This window comes from Achroia grisella, unplaced genomic scaffold (assembly GCF_030625045.1).
Source record: "Achroia grisella isolate CSIRO2021 unplaced genomic scaffold, CSIRO_AGI_Agris_v1 utg215, whole genome shotgun sequence".
Classification (NCBI taxonomy): Eukaryota; Metazoa; Arthropoda; class Insecta; order Lepidoptera; family Pyralidae; genus Achroia; species Achroia grisella.
This window is the reverse complement of record NW_026712713.1, coordinates 1484814-1511099: the sequence shown is the minus strand read 5'-3', so window position 1 is coordinate 1511099 and position 26286 is coordinate 1484814. Positions and strand designations below refer to the sequence as shown.

General features: G+C 38.7%; 2 protein-coding genes and 1 pseudogene across 2 annotated transcripts; 1 reads left to right on the top strand and 2 right to left on the bottom strand.

Moving 5' to 3' along the window:
- Positions 1–5711: 5711 nt before the first annotated feature.
- Positions 5712–7805, bottom strand: LOC131842212 (uncharacterized). The gene is given in 2 exon segments (XM_059190746.1): positions 5712–7424; positions 7704–7805. A coding segment is annotated over 1 exon segment (1698 nt). The 5' UTR covers positions 7410–7424; positions 7704–7805.
- Positions 7806–21217: 13412 nt separating this feature from the next.
- On the bottom strand, positions 21218–22354 carry LOC131842211 (uncharacterized). The gene has a single exon (XM_059190743.1). It carries the CDS (start codon positions 22352–22354, stop codon positions 21218–21220), a length of 1137 nt encoding a protein of 378 aa, XP_059046726.1.
- A 1169-nt stretch (positions 22355–23523) lies between these two features.
- On the top strand, positions 23524–24378 carry LOC131842226 (uncharacterized; annotated as a pseudogene).
- The last annotated feature ends 1908 nt before the right edge of the window (positions 24379–26286 follow it).

The following is a 26286-nucleotide window of genomic DNA, read 5'->3' as shown; positions in this document are numbered from 1 at the left end:
CTGCTTTTTCTAGGTTACTGCGCCGTTTAAAAGTATTTGTGTCAATTCAACGATTTCGCACTGTGTAATCGGCTTCCCAAAACGATCTGACAAGTAATTATCACATTCTTGATTATATATTTTGTTAGAGTATTTTAGAGGATCAAAAAAGCCAAAACCAGTGGCTGAAGTTTATGTGAAGTTTGTTTGTCGAGTATAATGCATTAAGAGTGACATGACTCCCGAGTAGGGTTTATTTCCATCCAGCGATTTCCCTGGAATTCTCGGGTCGAGAAAAGTCGAGAACTCGAGAAATCAAGTACCTATATCGAAATTAAATTGACGTTTGTTGTATTGCGTGGCGGCGCAATAATACAAGATATTAAGGTTTTCTTTCATGTATTTTTTTTTGTTTTACAGAAACCTTTACATTTACATACCTATTTTTGTTTACAAGTTTAAGGTAGATTTTTTCTAAATAACCAGCCAAAAATGGTGCTGTAAGTCTGAATAATATTAGGTCCTAACATATGAAAGTGGTGTTTTGTAAGGGAGTAACCTGAAGTATTTTTTTACAAAATATAACATGTTTATTTAATCAAACTATGTACCATTGCTATTTATGCACTTTTGACATCTTATAGGTACTTCATTGATCCCTTTACTGAAAAAAACATTTGAACGGGAACATTTGGACATATCAATAAAATCTTTGGACTTTGGACTGCCCCATCGGATTTGAATTTTGTCCCAGTAAGTTATCCAAATTTCGAAAAAAAATGGTAATCTGTTGGAGCAAGATCCGGGGAGCAATTGTAAAGTCTTAGACATTACAATTGAATGTCTTCTAATTTGGTAAATGTCAGTTGTGCAGTGTGTGGTCTAGCGTTGTCCTGAAGCAGCAGTAGCCTACGGCCATTGACCATCCTCGGTTGGTTAGCAGCTAGCTTTTCCATTATGGTTTCTCAATTGCTGACAACACACATCTGCCGTAATCATCAATTTGCTACAAGTGGATTAATACAGTTTTGTCACTAACACCGCAACCTACAACTAACTCGGACGTGGTTTGCGATGGATCTGCTATCATAATAGCCTTCAATTCTTCATTACCAACCTTGGACTCCAGCCGCCCACGGTTTTACAGGTCGAAATTTCCAGAACGAAAACGTTGCAACCAAAAATGCATTGTGTTTTCTTTTGCGACACCACCACCATACACATCATTAATCCTTCGAGCCGTTTCTGCAGCACTAGTGCCATGGTGGAACTCGTACTTGTACTTGTAAATGACGCGATATTTTAAGTTTTCCATTTTATAAGCTGAGTGACCCAAAGAAAAAACCAAGCATATGTATTACGGTTTTCGAAAAACAAATGCATGAGTGAATAGCCGTATAAATTTGAAATTGAAATTTACGTAACGTACGTATGTACGTAAATGTAAATTTCTCGACAACCCGAGAAATTAACCTCGAGAATTCTCGAGACCCGAGAAATTGAAAAGTTCGAGAAATCATGAACCCTACTCCCGAGATTGTCTAAAATTAATTAAATTGGATTTTCTTTAGAAGGCATTGCAAAAGAAATAAAGTGGTGTAGCCAATCAATAATAAGTTTTCATTTATCCATTCAGAGTATTATAATTATAATTTAGAGTACTACTAGCGGTTTCGGCAAACTGTTTTGCCATATATATTATTATTATTTTTTCCTTTTGAATACTGCATAATTGGCAATATGCTTTTCATATACAATAGTCCAATCTGTGGGCTTTTTTCTTGAATTGTATTTTCATTTTAAATTAATAAAGCTGCTCCAATGAGTCACCCTTTAGGCGCTGTCTGTAAATATGTACATCCAGTCGAGAGTCGAGAGAATCTTAAACTCCCCGATCCCTACAGTTGTGCGGGGCCACTTCATTTCTGTGTCTATTTAGTCTAGACTGGTAGCTTTCTACTGTAGGATTGTATTTCCTGTTTGACAGTGTTTAAGTTTGTGTCCATATACATAAGCTTGTTACTTATGTATAGTGGAATATTGAACAAGTTTCTTATGGTTTTGCTCCAGACACAATAGACACAAATTTCCTACATCATCAGCATAGATAGAGTTACGTCCGATACAGAGGTAGAATCGTTTGATTCCTGAAGAACTTTCCTCTTTACTCTTTCAGTCCCCTTCCTTGGTATTTTCGACTTCTTTCCTTTGCCCTTGCCCTTAGTTATATTTTTTACCTTTCCCCTATCTTTTTCTTTGGATAGGCAGTCTGTTTTCTTTTTCTATTAGGTTTTCCTTTATTGGTGTTGATATTGATGTAATGGTTGCATGCTGCTTCTTACTATTTTGTCTTGTATTGTGAGTATCGATTTTTTCTAGCGAATTAAGTAGTTGCGATACAAAATCAAGAATAGAGACTGCAGAATCATCTTGACGTAATGTGCCAGGCACTAATGACTGGGCCAGGTGCTGGATCATCAATTGCCACTTCATGATCTTGAATGGCCATAGGTTCTCCCAACTGGAGCAGTTCGGCTGGTAGAAAATCTTCATCACAAAATACGTCAGGATTCATTGGATTATAGCCATTAGCTAACTAACTAACTAACTAAATCCTGTCTTGCTTTTACTAATGGACGCTACGTTGTTAAATGCTTTCCCGTAATAAGGACGCGACTTCCTAAGGTGTAATTTTTTCAGCCAGGTGACTTTTCATGTATAAGTCGTATTCCATTTTGTATGACCAAATAACGACAATGTTCCAAAAAACGAAACGACAAGTGGTTGGAGTTTATGCGACGTATGCGGGGGTAAAGACAGCATATGGATACGGTGGAGTTTGCAAAATTCATGCACAGGAAGCGATATATGACTGGCATGATTGTCCATTCTTAGCAGGACTGGTTCTTCAGCAGAAGGTTTAGCGTGGTGATTGAAGTGCGAAAGCCATTCAAAAATAGCTGCACATTTATCCAGCCATTACCTGAGCATATATATAGAGCTCCTTTTCAAGAAGTGGACTCAGTCTTTTCTGGGGGACATTTAACATGGGTGGAATGAATCCACCAGCAGCGTTCATTGCACACATTAAAGTTATATTCTTTCCTCTATGCCAGCTTCTGATTGAACCTACTCTTCTTTGCCCTTTAGCTGCTAGTATTTTTTCAGGTGGTTGGACGGTAGTAATTCCGGTTTCATCGCAATTATATATATTTTTGGCTACAGATTTATGTTTTGCCATCAGTTCGCCCAGCAGCTGATAAAATAACTTCAGTTCTTTTTTATTGAATGTCATAATCCATTTATGCTGGTGCCATCTGGATTTCTAACAGATATATAATTTCTGACCATAATGATGCCAACCAGACGCGACCAGACATTTTAGAAAACCGATTAAAATTGTGTTTTAAGTTCATGTTTTCAGCGTATTCAAACGCCACTTTTTTTTATTTGTGTAGCTGTGCATCCATAAAAAATGTTCGCCGTCATCTTTAACAAATCCGCTAATTGCTTTTCTTGTTCAGCGCTGAACACAGTCAGCCGTCCCAGACTTGGTGCCAAGTTATTTTTTTTATTGTATCTTTTCTGTAGACTTGAGAATGGCATTTTCGAAACTTTGGCAACTTTTCCTATTGAATATCTGCGTAGGGTATTTTTTCTTAAAATTTCCGTTTGTTTGCTTTGGTTACATCTTCTGGCCAACGCAAATTTATTTTAAAAGAAGATGGTCCAACACAGTTTCCTACTTTCATATGTCTATGCTTCATTAATTCAAAAACGTCGACTTTTTGATGTGGCATTAATGTATTAATATTTTGATCGGCACTTATTTTAGGGGTTTTGTGGGCCATATTTCCGAAATATTAGATATGTACTTATATCTTCTAATTGATCAGTTGTGTTAAGAGTGCATTTGTTTGTACAATCATAATGGCTTGTTCCACGCTCGTTTTCTAACATGTCAAGTTTCGTACTACTATCTGTTTGTTTGTCGTAGTATTTTTGAATTTTTTGAAGTGACATATTCTTGTAAACAAAATTAGAAAATTATTATATATTTTAAATTTTTATACAATTTGCAATCAGGATCTTTGCGTCGCTGTCTTTTTTCACCCCTAACAGGTAAATGCTGAAACCCATCACATCTGGCATCACGAGGAGTTGGTTTTACTTAAAGATATTCGTACCTTGAATCTTTAACAGCTCTTCAAGTGTTGGTGGTATATCGAATAAATGCAGATGTGGCAATAGATATCACTAGCGAGAAATCTTAACCAAATCACACCCTATACACTGTAAGAACTTGCTCATGAGCACACAACTGACTAGTTAGATTTTCCACAGTTCTAACCTTTTTCGACATTAATAACCAACTGGACTTAAAAGAAAAATAAGATTCAGGTAACGTGTCAAGAATTGTACTGTGAGTTATATTCTTTAACATATCACAAAGGTTCTGACAGTTTTGATATATTTGACTTCTGCCCTATTTCAGCGGATAAACTTGGTCTACATCTTTTTTTTTACCGATGACCCAAACATGCGTAAACTTTTCCCTGCTTCAAATTTGAAGTCCTGTTTCATTGGGGTTGGTGTATGTTGCTGCCTTGCCAATTCTTCTGTAAAATAATAAGCAATTTATTTTATATGTAAGTCTTTTATGGTAGGTGTTTTGAGAGCTTTTCCTTAACGACCTTTGTTGACAGTTCCCAGCGACTGTATTCTTTCTTTAACCAAATTCGCAATCATTCTGGTGATGTATAATAATTATCAAAAAATAATTTGTAATTTTGATTCTTTGGTATGTACTTTAATAAGCGTACTACGATATTTGAACTTGCTCCTAAGTCTGGCTCATTTGGATATCTTAGCTCGGGATCGTTCTCCATTTCAGAATTCTTTCTTCGTCTTCAAACTCGTAAGCAAAGCGACGATCGTCGCATAGAACCAGCAGGCTGTAGGCCCATTAGGAAGGTATTGTAGTTGAAGATTAGAGGCTTTTGTCGCGCACATTTACTCGTTGGTGGATAGTGGAATAGAATAGAATACCATTCGAAAAATTGGCCAAGCACGAATTGGATTCGCACTCGAAGGTTCCGTACCGCAAACAAAAACAAAACATTTTAGAGTACTTACGTTATAAACAACCGAATACGATTATATCATCGAGGTAAGCAAATATATCATATACAGACCCCCAATTTATTGTTAATAGACCCCCAATTTATTATTAATATTGTCACAAATGTTCAGTGTAGGCTAAGGCTAATTTAAGTCCAAAATTCTCCTTTGAACACGAGTACGGCCGGGCCGCAGACCCGGTGATTTTATTTAATATGCCATTTATTAATATAAATAAATTACTAAGTTCATAGCCTGGTTCCGCCGTTATATAAGGTAGGTGCGGCCAATAAGGCCTAGCTAAGCGGGAATTGAAAAAAAACAAAAATACTGACATAAATCAACTAATTTTAATGTTTATGAAACATTTATAGCAATTAACATCAATTATAAACAGAAAACCAGAGGATTTTCCATAAACATATTCAAAATAAAGTATTTTTGAAAACACTGTATTTAGGCCTTATTAAACTATAATAGGGTAATAAGGACTAAGAGTGTAACATACAAAACTAAACAAAACTTACGTCTAATATTTGGAAATTGAGATCAATAATTAATAATTAAGTAATAATCACAGTGTTTAGACTTAAAAATAACACAATTTTTGATTAGTTACATTCAGGACACTCAAAATTATCATCATCCTCCTCTGACAAACCAACGCACTCCTCATGATACCACTTGCTGCATTTAAAACATTGCCTCATAGCAGCCTTTTCGTCCTCGTTACATCCGTGACAGTACCAACTCTCATTGTTTTCTTTAGTGCTAGTATCATCTCTAATCTTTTTTATTTTTTTGGTCTTTTTCTCTATTTTATTTTTGTAGAACAGGTCTTTGGTCACTGGAGTTCCTCTGTAATTGATGGCCTTTCTTCTTACTGTTGGTGTTTTTTCAGTGTTCTTAGCAGGTGTAGGCATGAGCTGCTTAAACGCTGTTCCTTTAATTTGGGCAAGCGGTATATTATCCTCGTCGTCGTCGGAACTTTTTTGTTCCTGCATTGACGTCGATGGTTTGGAGATCACGGGGGTTATTGGCCTGGGGGCGATGCAAGGCGGCAAATTTTCTACATCAACAGCATCAGATACATGAGCTGGTACTTCTGTTAGTACAGACGGGGCAAATGCTGTTTCCGGAATAGCTTGAGGATTAAATGGATACAAACCAGTCGCTTTAAAACCGCTTGTTATGTTTCTATGTGTCATGCATTTAGACCAAACATTAGAAAGGATAATATTGAACCGTGCCTTTGTTAGTTTTTTATCTGGATTTTGTTCCATGAATAACAAAAGTTCTGCATCCCAATGATGTTCAAATGATCGATAAACCGCCTTATCGAGTGGTTGCAGTTCATGCGTGGTGTTTGAGGGCAAACAGTATAATGCTATGTCGAGTGAATCTGCAACTTCCACGATGGATAGGTCTAAGTGAGAAGCTGCCCCGTCAAATATTAGAAGACACTTTCCTGGACTTTTGTATTGAGCTAGGTGCTTCAAAAACTCTTTGAATAGTTCATTTGTCATATAACCCTTAGCAGATTTCTCTACTAATGATCCTGGTGGTAAGTTGTCATATAATTCAGGTTTCAAACGTTTGCCTTTAAAAATTACCATGGGTGGTAGGGCACTACCAAGTGCATTGACACAACCGGCGATTGTGACGCTTTCAGCGTGTTCTGATGATTGTAAATGGACCCTTTTGGCCCCTTTTTTTGCCAATACAGTCTGCTGATGGTGAATCGTCAGGCGGCAACCTTTCTCATCCATGTTATAGATCTTTTCAGGATGAGTTTTGAGATCCAATTTATCATAAACTTCATTCAGTCTCTTAAAGTGATCGTCTACGATAAATTTATTCAGCTTTTGAGCCCTGGCTGGGTTCATAAACTGAGCCTTTCTATCCTATCCGGAGCCTATCCGGAGATCTCACATCTCCGGATGTCTCTCCATAAATTTCTTTAACCAATCTTTACCAGCAACTTTATCTTGTTGATTGAAGGGATGCTTGATGTTATTTAGCTCGCAAAATTTGAAGACTAACCGTCGGAGAATCCTTGGTGTCATAGGTACACCTATTTCAGCAAACCTCAAAATTCTACTCACAAGATCAGCCTCTTGTTCGTCGTTAAGTAAAGGTTTCCGACCCAAGACTTTTTTTAAACTGCCGGTCTGAAGGTGGTTCCTGATAGTTCTTCTGGGCACTTTGTACCTTTCGGCAGCTTTGTAAGTGCTTAGCCGTCCACACTGTACTGCTCGTACCGCCGCTTCCAGGTTTTCCTCAGACCACAACGCTCGTTTCGGAGGCATTGTTGTTATAATGCCCTAAAAACAATAAACCAATAAGAAAAGAGTTAAAATAACATTTCTAAATGCGTAAAATAAACTGAAAGACAGTCACTTCATGATGGAGTATAATAAGGCCTATACACGAATTTTGTAGGCCTTAATAACCGCCGGCAAATTTTGCAAAGAAATGTTAAAAATAAAACTATTCAGTTTACATTATACTATTATAACACCATAGGCTACTCAAGCATGAACTAATTAACAATTAAACAATAACATTATGTAGAAAAATGTAGTATTACAAAAAATACTTACGTTTGAATTTCCTGCAATTTTATAATTTAAACGGAACTTCCGTTGGCCACTATGAATGATGCCGCACTGGTGACAGGGAGCGAGCTAGCGAGTCGTGACACGTTCGGGGCGCCATCTTACATTTTAAGCTACCTACGACTGTGACCTCGAGTGATGGCGCTAATTTTAAATTGTATTTTTGTTATTTAGGCCTTTTTGCCCGACAGGCCTTATTGGCCGCACCTACCTTACTGCCTAACCAATTAATCACATAAGTTAATAAATCGGGTCAGTACATTTGAATTCCCATCGAATTCAGGGACTAATCGAAGAGCTTTATAAATTTGGTCTACGATAGCGTCCGACATCGTAATTCATTCTAGTATTTCTTGTACGTCAGTTAAATTTATATTTCTATTTAAATCTATTTCCAATCTACTATATCTAATATTTAACCTAGGGGTCCTCGATTGCCTTGGATGGAAAATCTTGGATGGTTAAAAGGAACACACAAAAAATTAAAATATAAAGGAAAGCAACTCTAGTAAGATCTAGGTACTCACATATGCATAATTCTGCCCGTATCGATTTCTGGATACGCCTCTGGATTGTAGCTCTCGTAGGTTTCAGATCGCTGCTCGTCGTGATCTATTCACTGATTCTAATTTTACAACGATCCTACCGACTGCGTCAATTATGGAGGCCACAGCCAGAGGTTGCAAATAAAATGCAATTACTAAATATATATTTAATTATAATATAAAATGGTTACATTTAATGTTCTTATAATTAATTAAAACTATGTGATCCTCCCACGATGGATGAATCAAATCTGCTGTCTTTTTGTGAGGTGTCCACTTAGGCGAGGGAGGTCAGGTGTTCACGGTGGTGCCTTTGATTCGGCAACTTTCTTAGAAGCGGACCTAACATGGAACGCTTTCTGAGCGGTATTGATGAGGCAATATGACAGGGATGCCACTGTTTGCAGATTCAGGGCTTAATCGACTTAATAACGGATCAAAATGTCCTGTTATTAAGTCGATTTGGCGACATCATGTGAAGCTGTGGATACTCTTATATGCTAAAGCATAAGGTATGAGATAAACGACAGATTCATTTTTATGTTTTAATCGAAAGGTACGGATTGTTCAAGTAGTATGGTGTAATCGTTCAATGTTACCATTGTCATTTGATGTATAGCCTAAGGTGTGTGTAGTCTAGTAAATTCAGTAAAAAGTTTATTTGTAAATTCTGTCCCATTGACTGTTGCTATTATTAGTAGTAGTAGTCTAGTGGTAGTACATGGTGAGTTGAAAATTGTAATAAGGCTTGCATTATACTAATTGCGGTGCTATCCCTGATGCTTCTGCATATTCTGAAAAGTGTGAGGGTTTTTGGGTAGAAAACGGCATCTGTTTCAATGAAAATTTTATTTGGTACAAAGCAATGTAACAAGAATAATAAAATAGAAGAAACAATGTAAAATCGTTGACACAACTTTTTGAGTGTACCGTGCCAGTAATAACACTCCTCTTCACGATGCATGTCGTGATTAAGTTAGTCCCAAACTACTTCGCAATGTCTCCAGTCGCAGTCCAGCCAAAGCCTTACTTAGTGTATCTGCTTCCATCTCTTTATTGTCAAGTACGAGTAAAGCTTTTACGGGCAAGTTGGATCGTTTCATAAACTTCTTGACTTCTGAGAAACTTGAAACCATTCGCTAAATACCTCTCTCATGACCCAACTTCTAATTTGGTTCTTGTAACAAACTGGCAGACAAATGTTCTTGAAAGCTCTGGGATTTTTTGCTTAGCCAATCACTAACAAATCCAATTTGTGCGTTCTAGTAGCATTTGAACACGCCATGAATGTGATTCTATCTTTACTCACTTTACGCCCTAGTGCACTTGCTTATTTTGAAGATACGAATGTTTTATTGGGCAACAGTCTCCAGAAGAGACCACTCTCGTCTGCGTTATAGATTTAACCATCATATTTCCAATTAGAATCTATAAGGTTTATCAAAGTTTTGAGGGCCGCTTTTATTTTAGCAGAGTTTAGTTCCATGTATGGCTCTTGTTTTTTTAATGCAAGCATAAATGCTATATTGCAGCACTGATTTATGCAAGTAGAATTATTCATTGCAAATGTAAGCGAATCAAAGCTATTTTTTTCGAATCGTATTTACCTACAACCTTTGTAGCTGACACTATAACATCATAATATTTCGGATTAAGTGCACCTAACAAATCTTTCATCCTTCATTTTATTAATTTTGTTAAGTCTTGGGTTTGATGGATCTTAGCGTGTAGTAGAAGGAATATGTATTTACATGTCAATAACTACGACTTTTTAATAGTTGGCCTTCAAAAGAGCGTGGCCTTCCATGGTCCACCCACCTTAGTTTCAGTTTCATTTGGCTGTGTTTTATCAGTCACTTTACTTGTTAAAATAGTTTCAGTTTGAGCTTTAATAGAATTATTATTTAATAATATTGTTTCGGGATTATTTTTTGGTCTATTTTCTATTTTGTTGTTCATATTTGGGTTGAATATTATTTTGTCCTCAATAGCATTTAAATTAGTTTCTGTTTTCTTAGTTCTTTTTGTAGGAAGTGTTTCAGTTTCATTTGATAAGTTTTTCATGTATAGATACTTCAGCCTAACCTTTACAGTAATAATGTTTAGATTTGTAATTAATTTCTTTTCTTAATAAAGTTTCAGTCTCATTTTTCTCTTTATTAGTATTTCTTTCCGTTAAAGAAGTTTTCCTTTGTTTTTATTCGAGTTTCCTCTTTTCTATTTTAATAATTTGACATCCTTACTAATTTCTCAATATTTTTTCTTTTATAGATTTCTGTGACAACTTTTTCTTTTTGTTTAATTTCTTCGCACTCGAGCCACTTATCGCTTGTCATTACATAAATACTAGAATGTTTCGATAAAATTTTACCCTTGCGCCTAGGCGTTGACGCTTTTATAAGGAAATCCTCAATTTACGCTAAATATTTTTTGTTAGGCCTGTCGGCGTTGTCTAATTTTTCGATAATGTGTACTAATTTATTGAGATTTATTTAAATTTCTTCATTGTTTTCTGTTTCTAGTGTCTCAATACATGTTTTATTAACGTCATTGTCATCAAATTCTTGAAACAACTTTGACAACATTGTTCGAAGTGTTTACGTTGTTGTAGAAGACCTGACTTATAACTGCCAGTGTACTGTCGATTCGTTCGAGTATAGACACGCTGTGCCAGAAAGGGCGAGTGTTAAATGACTGTTAACTTAAAGTGACGTGAATACCAGAGTCGCCTGAAATTGTTTCTGGACAGCAGCCTAGCGTATACTTTTCCATGTATCTTCGCCTAAACGTTGGCATCTTGAGCCTTATTTTGCAAGTTCTGTATCAGCTTTAGCAATTTTTACTTGAGATTCAATTACTAATGGTGAGAAATCGATATTAGTTTCGGTTGTTTGAGGCTGGGGCGGCGGGGTGCGGAGTAAAATCCTCTTTTTTTTATAGGAACTGTGCCTGTCAATCAGGTGCTGATTCAATTTTAAATTTGAAGGAGCAGGTCAAATAAATATAGGGATTAGGGAAAATGTAGGGAATTAGGAGAAGAGGCGGGGCGGAGTCCACTGACTTTGAATTTGCTGCTGGTCTTCCGCAGCGAGCTGGTGGTATTTCTTGCTATTCAGCAAAGTAGACTGCTGGCCGATGGTCACCAAAACACACTTATTTGTTCGGTAGAGCCAAGCGGTGCGGTATGAAGGAAATGCGATGGAGTAAGCGCGGTTGTATCACTGGGGTCTGCAATTAATGCGGTAAGCGGTCTTGAATGTAATAAAGCCTCAATTTTAACGAGAAGCAAAGCTCATAAAATGATAATATTTGTTAACCAATTACTTTAAGGCGGTCTTCCTATGTGACGGCCTGTTTTTTAGGGATATTTTAGGATTTTTTTTTCTACGACCAGTAAATATTTAGAGCTTCAAGTTTTTTATCATTTATTAACACATATTTGGACAGTATAAATATAAAATTTCAGCTAAAAATATTCAGTCAAACTAGAGTTACAGCGCTCTGAACACCCCCGCCTCGAAAAAAAGAGCTCCCACTTCCTCCACGATTCCGGCTGATCGGCTTATCTGAAAAAAAAAAAACGGCGTTTTAATTTGTAGGCTTAAAAGCACGGAATGACCTATAATCAAATGAATATAAAAAAAATTGGATTTTTGATAGACATTTGAAATAAAAGTTGCAAATTAGGCGTTTTTTTTTTGTTTTTTGCTATAAAAAAATCGAAGTTTTGAAAATTTTCGATTGATAATAGTTCATTCCATGCGTTTACATATATTGAGTGTGCCCTGTAAATTTCAAGTAATTCGGTCCAGCCGTTTCTGAGATACAATGGAGGAAAGTTTGAAAAACACAGTTTTGAGAAAAACGCGTTTAAAGTTTCAAGTCCGTTAAAAACTATTAAAATATCAACTTACTCTCAATCGGAGATGCCTGGTCCATAGAGTATTCCTTCCTCTTCCTCGTGAAACTCTTTTAAAGCAGATTGTTCAGCTCTTGAGTCAATCCTGGCTTGTTTAACGACATCACTTACGCGCCGCTCAGAGCGTAAGATTCGCTTTTCATCCCGTTTCTCAACATACGCTTGGGCTTCACGACCAACAGGGCATCCCATAATCGACATAACTTTTAAAATACCTTGAAAACCTTCATTAAAGATAATAACTGCTAAGTAGCTAGCAATTTCAACAACTTTGGGACCAGAATGAAGATGTTTAGGAGCGAAAGTCCAAATCAAAGAATTCAAAGATTCGTTATTGTTTTGTGTCTCTGCTCCTAAACAACGAATTAATAATTCGTCTTTCGATAAATCTTCGAAAACCGGTTTGATAGCTTCTTGGACTTGCGGAATTAGAGGTGGTTTATCGTGATGAAATTGGTCCAGTTCATTATTAGCTTCAGCCTTACGCCATTTACACCAACTGTCTTCGCCTTCTTTTGGTGGGTAAAACGGTTTCCACTAAACTTTCTTTTTTTACTACGACCAGGATGAACATTTCCACTCGTACTTCCTTTCCGTCCACTCATTATGAAAAAAAATAATTTGTAGCTGTTGCTCTCTTCGAAGTTCAACCAAGACTAAAATAACTTCGGTAAAATATTATAACAATAGAAATTTCTGTTTAAGTCTGTAGAAACGTGTCTAAACTTGTATAAACAAATATATTAATAAAAGGGAGGCCAGGTATAAAGCCGACGGTACACAATAGGCCCGGTCTCTAACTGCCAACTCACCGCTCCGAACCGCTCTTTCTTTTACCTGCTGTATCTTTAAAACGACTTCGAATTTTCTAAAATCGCTTTACTACCGTATTCTAGACATGTTAAGGGAGCAATTTATGAAAAAAAAAATCGATTTTTTCAACCTATCACATAGGAAGACCCCCTTAAATAAATGATTTTTTACAATTTTCACAACCAGAATGGTGTGGCGAAGCGGGAGGAATATTTTTCCAGTCCACGCTGTTATCAGAAAGTTATTCCTGGAATTTATATTTATAACTATCGATAAACTTATATAAATCGCGTAAATACGACCTAGCACCAACGAAGTTGGTTCCTAAATCGGAATACATACACTTAACTGGTCCGCGGCGTGATAAAAAACGCTTTAATGCATTTAAAAAACTATCTGTGGACAAATCGTATGCCATTTCGAGAAGTATGGTTGTGTGTTTTTACGTGTCTAACAACGCGAGTTGTTAGACACGTAAAAACACACAACCATACCTTCTTCATACCTGTCGCGCGAACGGGAGTGTACATCAGAGGACCGGCTAGTCGGTTCCTGTATGACTAAATGCCTTAAAAGCCGGTGTAATTCGCAGGCTAGGTAAATCAGCCATCATAGGAAAGATAGGGCGCGGTTTGGTAACAAAAATATTATCATTCAGATACATATATTCACTATTTTCTTTGGACGTTATATCTTTAATTATCAGTGCCTAATCTAATAAAATATAGTTAATCAGTTTGAATATTCAGAATCACAATTTTGGCAAATATAATTGCGTTGCCCAGGCGTGCATGCTTCGTATGCCCATAACTTACAATCCTGGCACTGGATCCAAACCTCTCTAGACTTGCTAGCAGAATATGGCGACAAGCAGACTAAACAAAAACATTCATTCTCTTGATGATAGTGATGAAGATGCGATCTTCATCACTATTAACAGTTATCAGGTTTCAAAACTTGCGGCGATATAGTCAGAAAAGTTCTTGAATAACTTGGACCAGGACTAGTGAACGCCGTAAGTTCCTTTGAAATTCGATTCTGTAACGATAGCTCTGGCATAGGGCAAACTGTCAAATCTTGTGGTGTTTTTGCACGAATATCAAGATCAGGGTTACCACTTAGAGCCAATATCTATAGATATAGTCCGCGAGTTTGCCTCTTTTTCCCAACGCCTTCATTTTGAGCATGTAATCGTAACAAGTTCTTCTGTCTTCTTTCTTTTGCTCATCATTTCGTGTATTTGCTTCGTATTAATAAAATCCGGAAATTCCTTGCTTAACGCGGATTTTAGCTCTTCGTAGGTTCTAAACGTTCTCTCTGTACGTAGCCCCGCTGCCGCCGTCGAGGTCAATGTCCGTCTAGCGATAAGCAATTTTTGCGTTGGAGACAATCCGAATATTTCCGCGTTGTCCTCCACTTCTTGCGCCCATTTTGTAACTGTATAGGTAGGGTCCGTGCCAGTGAACTTGGGTATAGCTTCTTCTACCAACATTAAATTTTGATGAGGACTGTACACTTGCTGGGATTGGAACTTTGAGGATTCACCGCCGTCCGTCATAGTGTAGTAGTTTCAGGTTCCGTGCCGGTGTCAAACACGTGGCGTGAAACTTCGTTCGTCGTAATGGAGCAAATACGTCGTTTTTCAGTCGTCGTCGTGTGAAAACGGTGTGATGGTACCGGTTTCCATCGTCGTCGTTTGTTTCTTCGTATTATTTTCCGTGATATGAGGCCACCACGTCGTACGATAGCACTTACGCCACGCGGTCCGTCGTCATCGTCGTCTTATTTTCGCGCACATGCACTCCCGATGTTGAATTATTATTTTATTCAGATCCCGGACGAGCCCCCAAAATTTGTGGGAAGTCGTGGGCGGAAAATCAGACTATCTTAAATTTTTATAAATTTATTTGCTCCACATCTCTTTTTTACAATCGTAACGCCATCTTACTTCACTCATTACATTTATAATGGCCAATTCGCCTTGTTTTCTTTGGCGGTGTTGCAGAACTCCCACGAGTTCTTCCTCCATTTTCCATTACCTTTGTGTAGAACTCAACAAACAGTTAAACACACAAACATACATGCAATTACGATGAACAACTTTGCTTTGCAACGAGTAGGTTGGTTTGCTTAGGTTAACTGCGTAAACACTCCCGAACGTCGTCATCAGTCATTAATTATCGAATAGGTAAACAAAATACGAAAAATGAAAACAAAACACACAGGGCGCGCGCGGGTGAGGTGCAGTGGACAGGCACGCAGCGAGTATGAGTGAGTGATACGGGTGACGGGTATGCCCCAGAGAGCCCGCAGACGCAGATACAGACAGAGAGCGAGGAGCGCGCGCGAGTTTTGCGTTGGAGGGATTTCTTTCCGTCCGGTATGACCATTTATTTTACCAGACTGTACGTTTTAATAACGGACGTCCAATCTTAGTTTAGTACAAGCATTTGGTAGTTTTACCTGGAAAGTTTTCCGGGAGTTAAGATTCAACATTCAAGATAAATAAGGGAGTTAAATTGGTAATCTTATAGATTTCTATGTGCTGTTTGCGAATTTCAACTTTGACACCTCGTATCTTGCCGCTCGCCCCGCCATATTGGAGAAATGGCGTTTAAAAACAGTTTTTTAACAATATTTCCTTTCCGACTCATTTTACAATCAAAATAGTTTTAATGTGTTTTCTTTTAAACTTAAAAAAAAATATTTTATGTCTTCTTCAGGCCAAAAAAGATTATTTTTAAACGATGGTGGATTAACACACCTAATATAGTTTCTAACGTGTGCTTTTATGGCCTTGATCTTGTACGATCTTCCGTGGTATTTTCGTTTACTGTGCAATGAACTATAACATTTTCAGTGCCTGATGTCGAAGGCTGCACCTCATTGACAGCAATGTCTGTCTGAGATGTCAGCGTCACTTGGATTACGCTCTGGCTATATGAAATAACTTTATCTAATACAGTTCCAAAGGTTCATCTTGTGGCATTGAACTTATATGGTTGTTTGTGGACCTTTTATTTAAGTGGCTAGAAGCTATAACATTGCCAGTATCTTATGTCGAAGGCTGCTCTTCATTTGAAACTGCAGCTAAATTAGTCGTGAGATGTCGGATCTAGTTGTATGACGCTCTGGTCCAAATGTTAATTTTTAGGCCAAATGCTGTACGTACGTAAATCAAATCGTCTGTGTGTAAAATTTCTTGGAAAGTGTCTCTGTTCTTGTAATACATTTTTTTTTAAGTTCTAACTTTTGGGATGAAAAAACTTCAATTATTTCTTTATCTAAATATTTAATCAATCCGATCCAAACGGGTACAAACCTTCAGCTCTGAATCCGCTTTGGATACAGTCTTTTGAGATCGTAGCTTTCGTATTACGGGGGCAAAATGTTCCTTTTTTTAATATTTGTTCAAGGTGATCTAGTTGTCATCTTGAAACTTCTTTTTGCCAAGCTACCTTTAAGGGACAAAACACTGCCAAGTCCATAGGTCCTAGAATGTGTGTCGAATTCGGTTAATAATAATTCTATGCTATTTTCTTTCTGAACATTAAATTCAACAAATGCAACGTTGAATGAAGGTGTGATTTATGATCTTATAAGAAAAACAATACAGACTTTTGTATTAGTAATAAATTCATAAAAGGGTCTGTGTGCCGGTACTCTTTCATATTTGAATACAATCATAGGGAGAGAGTGAGTTGTCCAGCAGCATTACTGCTGTTACAAGAACAATGCGGTTCTCTTTGTCGTCTCCACAAAAGTTGTAAAGGTGTTTTTCACACCATACGTATATTATATATTATTTGCATACGTATATATTAATATCACCAACAATAAAAACAATGACCTTTACAACAAATCTAAAAGTATTTGTCGTTGAGAAACATCAATATACACATACACTTTAGTAGTATTATGTAATATTATGTTATCTGTGGTATTATCAATTTAATTTCATTTTGAATAATATTTATTTTCAGTAATAATTATGTTATTCACAATCTTAACTTTTAACGCGCAACTGATGACCATCCCCGTCTTAATACAACTGAGATATGACAGACATTGGTGATGTAGAATTGTTGATCAACCCATTTATATGTATATACACCTCCCAAAAGAAGAAAATATTTTGTAAGTCTACCGATAATTTCATTATTAATTCGAATACCGCACTCGACCTGAGGTTCTGGAGAGGCTCTGATACTCGCAGGACCGTAAAGAATAACATATCCTTTAGCTACAATTTTGAATAATGTGTCATGTTCTGGGTTAGCATCAGGAAGAGACATTTAGGCCTTGGACGGCCCGGACGGAAACCAATTTCTCTGTCTTACAAATAGCAACATGCATCTGTTCGGTAAATGTTTGTCCCACAAGTACAGGAATCTCTAATTATTGATTATCAACCACCTGACAGTCGACATTAGAACTCAATCCATCAACGCATAAAATATTTTTATCATGCATTGGGACGGAAGCACTTAAAAAATATCGTACAATGCATTTGATTATACGAAAGAAAAGAAAGACAATTTGTCATTAAAGGTAAGGTAAAGATACAGTGTTTCATAGCTTTAATTATTAATTGAACGCAAATGAGGGAATCTGTGACAGTTATTACACAGAACTGAAATTAATATCAGATAAATATGAATTTGAAATTAGCAACAATCGTTACTTAAAATGTCATGCTTCTATAAGCATGTCATGTCTATACATGTAACATGTAAACGATAGAGCTTTTACGGGAATCTGACCTAACTTTAGAAAATACTGTTATAATATGCAGATCATTTGAAGAGAGCAAAAAAGAAATGAAGGAAATACATCCAGTAGTTGAACAAATAAAAATACAAGTTACCCCGCAGGATAATAGAATCAATTCGAAAAGGATATTTTTGTGAGCGTAATTTCAACTGCATCAATTGTGGATTGTTACACTGTAAAATTAATGTCCAGCATATGGAAACCCATGTTTTAACTGTAATAAAATGAACCTTTTTGCTAAACATTTAGAAATTTAAACAATAGAGTAAATGAATTTGTACAACAGGACATGCGAATCTTTTAAAGTTGATTATATTTATAATAATGATTATGATCAATGATATCAGTCAATTAATATTAATAGTGTTCATATAAATTTTAATTTGGCCACTGGAGTCGATGTGATTATCTTACCATAGAACATCTTTAAAGAATGTGGCAAAGACATGCTAGCTGCAAATATTATTCCATAATCCTTCGCCTTGTTTCAGTATCTCCCGCATAAATTGAGCATCAACTGAGCATTACGTTTATAATATAGGCCCTCTCCTAAGGTACTCCCTATATCTAAAAACTCTTATTAAATTCAAATTTCAAAATACATATTAATTTATTGTGTGTATGACTTACTGTTGTCCATATTATATTTTTGTAGAACATTTAAATATATTCTACAAAAATAAGCAATTTGAGTTAAATTATTAACTACTTACTAACTACTACTTTAAGTAATGAGATCAATTATTATATAGTAATATTTTTTTTGAAAAGACTATTTGGCATTAGTTTTTTAGTCAGTCTCACAATTATGGCACACATAATTTGCATCATCGTTGACGCATTCAACATGTGACCACATTTTACATTGGGTACATTGTGTCCATTGCTCATTTCGTTTAGTGTTGCTAAAATTTTTAAACAAACGAGACAGAAGCAATCTTCGTCGTCAGATTTATTTTCCTTATCTTTAGCTGCGTTCTTCGTTTTTTTTCTTTTCCCTTCCCTTTCGTAATGTCATCTTACTCTTGCCATTTCCAGTATGGGGTTGTAAAACCGTTTTCTTGGCTTCATTTCTTTGTTGGTATTCTTCTTCAATTGCGTTTTTTTTGGGCGTGTCCGTCCATATTGCTGTCTTACGTTTTTTACGTCCTTTATGTATTGTAGTTCTCGGACCCGCTTGTGGTGAGGCCCGCTAGGAGTGAAATCAAATGGCTGAGAAGAATTTGCATGTTATAGCCCGCTAGGTCCTGGTACTGGCGAGTTGGATCTTTCAGATAAATCATCGCTAATTGTACGCTGGACAGTCTGGTCACTCGATGGTAGAATATTATCTACTAGAGTATCTGGATCAACTTGAATGGAGGATATTGCGTCAAAATTGGTCAACTGATCATTTGGTGGAATTTCATTGTTAAATTGTAAAGGCCGGTCAGTGACAGATGACAGTGGTCAGTGGTCACCCGTGTCTCATCCATATTCCAGATATCGTTTGGCTCAAATTTATACCTATCCATTACATTAGCAAGGTTATCATAAAACTTACTCACGTTATGTTCATTCAACTCCAGGGCCGCGACAGGGTTGTTGCTTGCAGACATCTGAAAGAGAGGCTCAGATGTCGCTTTAAAAAACCCGCCAACCATTTCTTACCAGCCATTTGTGTATCGTGCCACTTTTCAGGAAATGATTTTCCATTTTTTATCGGCAACTCATATGCCAATTTTCGCACTTCAGGTGGAGACAGCCCAAAGTAAACTCCAGAGCACTCGATCAAATAGTCCTGAAGACATTTTTCCTCATCAATACTAAACACACGGTTGATGCAACGGTAGCCCACAATTGTGCTAGTATTTCCTGCTTTTACTTTTTTATATATCTGTATAAAGTTACATGACAAACATTATATTTTTTTGCCAGGGATCTAATTATTGTACCATCTTTGGCATGTTCTTCAGCTGCTTTTCGGTATACTTGCCAGTATAAAACAAGAGAAGGTGCACGTAAAAGAGTACCAAACGATAAAGAAACTTTGCGATCAGCTGTGAATGGTGTTATCGCGGGTAAAAGAATTCGTGGTACTGCAAAAGCGTACGGGTAGCACGTAGAACATGACATGCTACAACATGACATTGACTATACTCCTAATTATCGACAATCATATTTTTTTTCGGCTGTGAAAGAACGCATACAACATATGCGCTCTTTATTTAATAATGGCTAGTAAATTATATCATGGATTAACACCCAAGAATGTACGACAACTTTTCAATATGCTACTGAAAACAATAAGATAACACCACCAAAATGGTCTGATAATAAGGAAGTAAGCTATGACTGGTTCTATAGTTTCATGAATCGTCACAAAGAATTGTCACCAGTTCCTGAAGCCACAAACTTGTCTCGCGCCACGGCATTTAACAGACACAACGTTTGCAATTTTTTTGAGAAATTGAAGAGCTTATTACAAATATATATTTTGGGTCCAGACCAAATTTGGAACGTTGACGAAACTGGTATAACGATTGTGGGGTACATAAAATAAAAGATCTTCGATTTTCAAAATATGAGATCTGTATTTCAATTTGTTTCTTGTCCTATGAATTCCGGCCGGAGTGGGGTTTTCTTGGTCGTTGCGCCGGCGGTGGTTCTTCGTCGGTGGCGTATGCGTAAGAGGGCGCGACCGAGAACCAACCCGCATTTTGCGGACGCCCGAGTGCGTCCTTCCCCACTCCCGCCGAGTTGTGCGCGTCCGCCGTCCCACCCTCCCGATAATTCCTGCACGTGTCGGTGACCGACGGGGCGGAACAGCGAATACGTAAGCGAACAGCGAATAATATGACCTAGTTTGGGGACTACAGACAATAGAAATATATAAAAATTGTATTATATTGTAAACAAGTAAATGTAAATAAGCGAAATACACATTTAAAACTAAATACAATAATAACAATATAAAAACTATTAAAACCACGTGCGACTAAATGCCATGTGTTCAGGCTAAACTAAAGCTGTGATCCCTAAGAATTTACACAATGGGCGGACATAGAATTCACAGTATCTATGCCGCTACAAAGGGTATACGGTACAAACAATAGTCTAACCTAAACAATAGTCAAACACGGGAAAAATACAAATTTATACACAATATTTATTTACATGTTTTCGATGCCGACTCGTGGTCCGCAACAGCCTCCCCCCGGCGCAGATCTTCGCAGCCCTTATCCCTAGGGAGGACCCCTTCGGGTCGGCCTTCGAAATATTCCACCTCGCGTCCTCACGTCCGCACTTCACACCACGCCGTCGGGCCCCTCATAGGTGCGCTCCACTTGCCCGCGCGGCCACAGATTGCGAGGTACTAGTTCGTCCACTATTAAAATCATGTCGCCCGGCTTGATGTTTGCCGTGCTCCGTCGTACGTCGTTTCTGGGCGTCAGCGTCGGTTCTCGTAATCACCGCTGCCAGAATCTATCCGCGAGCGCCTGTGCTGCGCGCCACGTTCTGCGGTCGGCAACGTCTGTGGTACCTACGTATGATAGGCCGACGGCTGAGCCCATCAGAAAATGGTTCGGGGTCATCGCCTCTTCGTCCTCGGGTCGCACTGAGACGTGGGTTATGGGGCGTGAATTGACGGTATGTTCTGCTTCCGTCATTAGCGTTGCGAGCACCTCTTCTCTTGGCGCCCGCTCGTGCAGTACCACTGCTAGCGCTCTCTTCAAGCTCCTTATCAGTCGCTTCCACGCACCTCCTTGGTTCGGTGCGCCCGGGTCGCTGTATTGCCAGTTTACCCTCTTGTTTCTGACGTACTTTTCCAGTTCAGGGAGCCATTCCTTAAACACAGTCGTAAGCTCCACGTCGGCTCCGCGAAAGTTCGTTCCGTTGTCCGATATAAAGGTTCGTGGCCAGCCGCGACGCGCTGCCTTGCGTCGTATCGCCATTATAGCGGAGTCGGTCGATAACCCCGCTATGAGTTCTATATGCACGGCCCGAGTGATTATACACGTGAATAGGAGCCCCCATCGCTTCTCTCGCCTGCGACCTATCGTCACCCACATAGGGCCGAAACAATCCATACCGCATCTTGTAAACGGCCGGGCGTATGCGTCGAGTCGCTCCTTTGGCAAGTTCCCTTTCACTGGGACGTCGGGGTTCCTACGGCGTACGGCGCATGTTGTGCATTTGCCTAATACGGTCTTGACGGTCGGCCTTAAACGCAGCATCCGCACATATTGGCGCAGGGTGTTCACCGTCTGTTCTCTGCCGGCATGATGATGTAGCTTGTGTTCTCTCTTAATCATCATCTGCGCCAACGGGTGCGCTCCGTCCAGTATGGGCGGATTCTTCATTTCTAGCGGCACCTGTGCTGCGTTTATATGTCCGTTCAAGCGTATTATGCCATCCTTGTATACGGAATCCAGGCGGAACAGACGGCTTGTCCTGTCTACGGTCCTTCCTTCATGTAGACACCGCGTTTCCTTCGGGAAACTATCCTGTTGCGCCTGCCGTATTATAAGTCGCTGCGCTTCGGCGAAATGCTCTGTGCTACTGTTCGCAGATAAGCGACGGGCACAGAAGCTATCTGTGCCCATCGCTTATCTGCGAACAGTTGCGCAATGTCGACCCGACCATCTCTGCTGGGACGGGCTCGATCTCATGAGGCCATTCTTGCTCTGGAGCGTACAGAAAGCGTGCCGGCCCGACAAACCATCTGTCGGCAGCGGTCATTTGTGTGTATCCCGTGCGGGTCGCGTCGTCGGCTACGTTGTGGGCGGTCGGGACCCAGCGCCTCTGTCGGTTTCGTCAGTTCGGCGATTACTGCCAAACGATGAGCAACGTATGGAGTATATCTGACGGTGTCGTTCCTTATCCAGTGTAGCACCGTTTTCGAGTCCGTCCATAGGAAGACTTCGGCCTCGCGACTATGTTCTTTCAATATGTCAGCGGCCAGTAGGGCTTCTATCAGGCTCACCTGAAGCTCTATCCGGGGTATACTCTGCGCTTTCATGGACGCTACCCTCGCTTTGGCTGCTACTAGGACGACGTCACCGCTACGATCCTCGCGTTCCGTCCTCTAATACGCGGCTATGGCATATGCCTGTTCGCTTGCGTCAGTGAATACGTGCAGTTGTGACCGTTGGCTATCGTTCGTGCCATACCATCGCGGCAATCTCAGTTCCTCTATACAGGCGAGGTCGTCTCTCCATTTCTGGAACGTCCGCGCTTCCTCGGCGGGCAGAGGGTCATCCCATTCGACCTTCTGCACCCACAGCACCTGCAAGATGATTTTTGCCGTGATGGTGTAAGGGCTCAGCAGCCCGAGCGGGTCGAACAATGACATCACCGCTACTAGGGCTTCCCTTTTCGTCGGTATCCGCGTGCCGTGCTTCGCTTCTCGTGGGACGCGTGGCATGCCGGTGTTGAACGCCAGCTGGTCTTCGGCTGACATCCACAATAACCCCAATGTCTTTCCGTACGGATGTGTGTTGGCTCCCAGTTCCTTCGGCGTCCTCGCTCGCTGGTCCTCACTCACGTTCTCTAGCAGGCTCGGTCGGTTTGTATTCCAACCCGCCAGCGTGAATCCTATCCCGCCATGAACCTCTACTACCTCTCGTATGGCGCGGGCTGCTTCCTCTTCGGAGTCAAAGCTGTCGACCCAGTCGTCCATGTAGTGGTTCCTTGTTATGGCGGTGTACGCTGACGCTGGTGTACGTGCGACTCTCAGTGCTCTGCCGCGTTCCTGTCTTGAACGCTGTGTGCGATGAACAGCGAGCTCCTCGCCCCGAAAATCATTGAGGTCATTACGTATTTCTGCGGCGGGTTAATCCTGTCGTCCCCTCGCCACAGAAACTGTTGTGCTGCTCTATCCTCTTCTCGTATCTTAATCTGCAGGAACATCTCTCGTATGTTCGCCGTGAAAGTTACGGCAAAGGGAAGAAAAAAAGGTAATACTAGAATTTTAATCGACACACCTGAGAAACTGGTAATCGAAAAAGAATGGAAAGCTAGAAAACGCAAAAAAGAAAAGAAGATTTGCAAAGTTAAGGCCAAAGTAGTGAAATGTAATCTAAATTTACAGGAGCAAGAAGTAACAACATCAGAAGACGAAGAATTGCCGCTATTTTCAGACTCAAACTTAAGTATGTTAGATGAAACAGACTTTCATAGTGAATCCGATCATGAAGATAACACTAAGCCACAATCATCAGTGGAGATTGGATAATAGTTAATATGGCAAAAGAATCTAGTACATAGATATGTTGGACAAGTTCTGCGTGAAAGCCAAGAAGGATATGACATTAAATTTGCTAAAAATATTAATGATCGAGATTTCAAGTGGCCTACTGTACATTAGTGCTATAGCTAAATATCAAGTGTAAAGTGAAATAGTCGTCAAGACGAGTGATGATTATCTTTGAATTCCTGAAATCATTAAGGAAGTTCAAAATTGAATAAATGAAAAAGAGATCTGAAGACATTATTTTGTTTTGATGTTATACATAATTTGTTTCATATTTTTAATTTTGTCCTATAAAGAAAGTTACATTATTGATCAAAGGATAGTAAAATTGAGGGCAGAACGGCTTATGTGATTTATTATGTTAAACTGTTACAAGTCAGAAATAAATCAATGTTATATTAACATTTCTATGCCTTTTGTTTTAGTTCCTCTGTAATAGTACCATATGGCCCCAAATATGGGAGGTTTGATCCCCTAGGATCAAGTCATCCAGATGGGGGGATCAAATCTGACGTATATGTGGGATACTTGATACAATTCCGTATCCTTACTTTCATCAGAATGATTACTAGATTTATACATTGACATCATTGGTGATCGCACTTACTAATAGACAAACAAATTCCACGTATTTCGGTACCAAGATATTTAATATCTGATCTACATTAAAGAAATTATCTATGAAAAACAAAAGGAGGTATCAAGTATCCCCAGTCTCATATGCCAAGAAGTATGACCTCAACAAAACAAAATTACAGTATGGTTGAAAAAGAGTTGCATGGTGTTTGTACAAAATGAAACTTTGTATGTATGGTCACACTTTTAAGGTTCAATCTGTTGGGTAGATTATTTGACATAATATACACTGTGGCATAATGCTGCATATTCTATGGTACCGTAAAATGGGGTTATTTGAAAATCGTGGGTATATTTGGCATTTTTTATTTTTAAGATTGCGACCCAAATATTTTTTGTTATAGCAATGGTAGAAAAGAGATCTTTAATTCTGGCAACATTATCACTCATGTCAATTTTATTCTGAAAAGTTACGTTGCGCTGCCGTAAAAAGTGTGTGTACGAGAATTATTTTAAAAATCCCGTGAAACAACGGCGAAAAATTCACCATTGAAATTTCGGACGGTGCTCTGAAGATATCAAAGTAAGTAAAAACCTATTTTGTGCAAAGAAAAGAGTGATATCTCGGCATTCCTAAACCCTTCTAGTCATCATTGTATGTGTTACCTACCCGCCATTTTGATCGAATATTCTCATGGGGTTATTTGAAACAGCAATTTAGGATATTTGATACCGTAGTACCAAATATCCCCATATATGCAATGATGGTGTTATTTGGAACGACTATTCCAAATATACTCACAAGTAATGTGATCCCATGTATGCATTGCTGGTGTTATTTGGAACGACTATACCAATTATACTCACAAGTAATGTAATGTTTATTAAGGGTAAGATGTTCGAATTCTTTTTATTTCGGTTATAATTTTAAAGACTTTTTAATTTTATTGCAGGAATATGCATCAAAATGCCACGCATATATATAAGAAAATACCGGAATACTAGGAACGGAAAGTCCTTCCTACCTTACACTAACTACAGCTCCGAAAATTTACAGGAAGCTATTCGAGACGTTAGAAACAAGACTTTAACACTGGGGGAAGCATCATCTAAATATCAAATACCTAAAGCAACGTTATCAAGAAAATGTAGAAACCTTAATTGCTCACAAGAAAAAGCAGGACGTCCTACCCTTTTTTCACCTAGAGAAGAGAAAACCTTCATTGAACACGTAGTAAATTTGGCAGACTGGGGATTCCCATTTGATCTTATTGATCTTCGTATTTTCGCGCAAAGGTACTTAAATAAACTCGGAAAAACAATATACGGACTACCAGAAAATTTGCCTGGTTCAGAATGGGCTCGAAGCTTTTTAAGGCGTCATAGGGATATCCTTACGCACCGTATGGCTTCCAATATATCTACCGATAGAGCAAAGGTATCAGCATCAACGATAGACTCATTTTTTGAGTACTTTGGACCAACAACCGATGGTGTAACACCTGACCGAATCATATATGACGAAACAAACCGACGACGACCCAGGTAATAAAAGATACATTTATAAACGTGGTGTAAAATACCCGGAACGGGTAACAAATACCTCGAAAACGGTTGTTTCCCTAATGTTTACTGCTACAGCCGAAGGTCATTTATTACCCGTTTACGTCGTGTACAAAGCAGAACACCTATGGGATACCTGGTTAG

Coding starts and splice junctions, on each gene's coding strand:
- LOC131842211 (XM_059190743.1), bottom strand. CDS start 22,354: ATGGGCACAGATAGCTTCTGTGCCCGTCGCTTATCTGCGAACAGTAGC.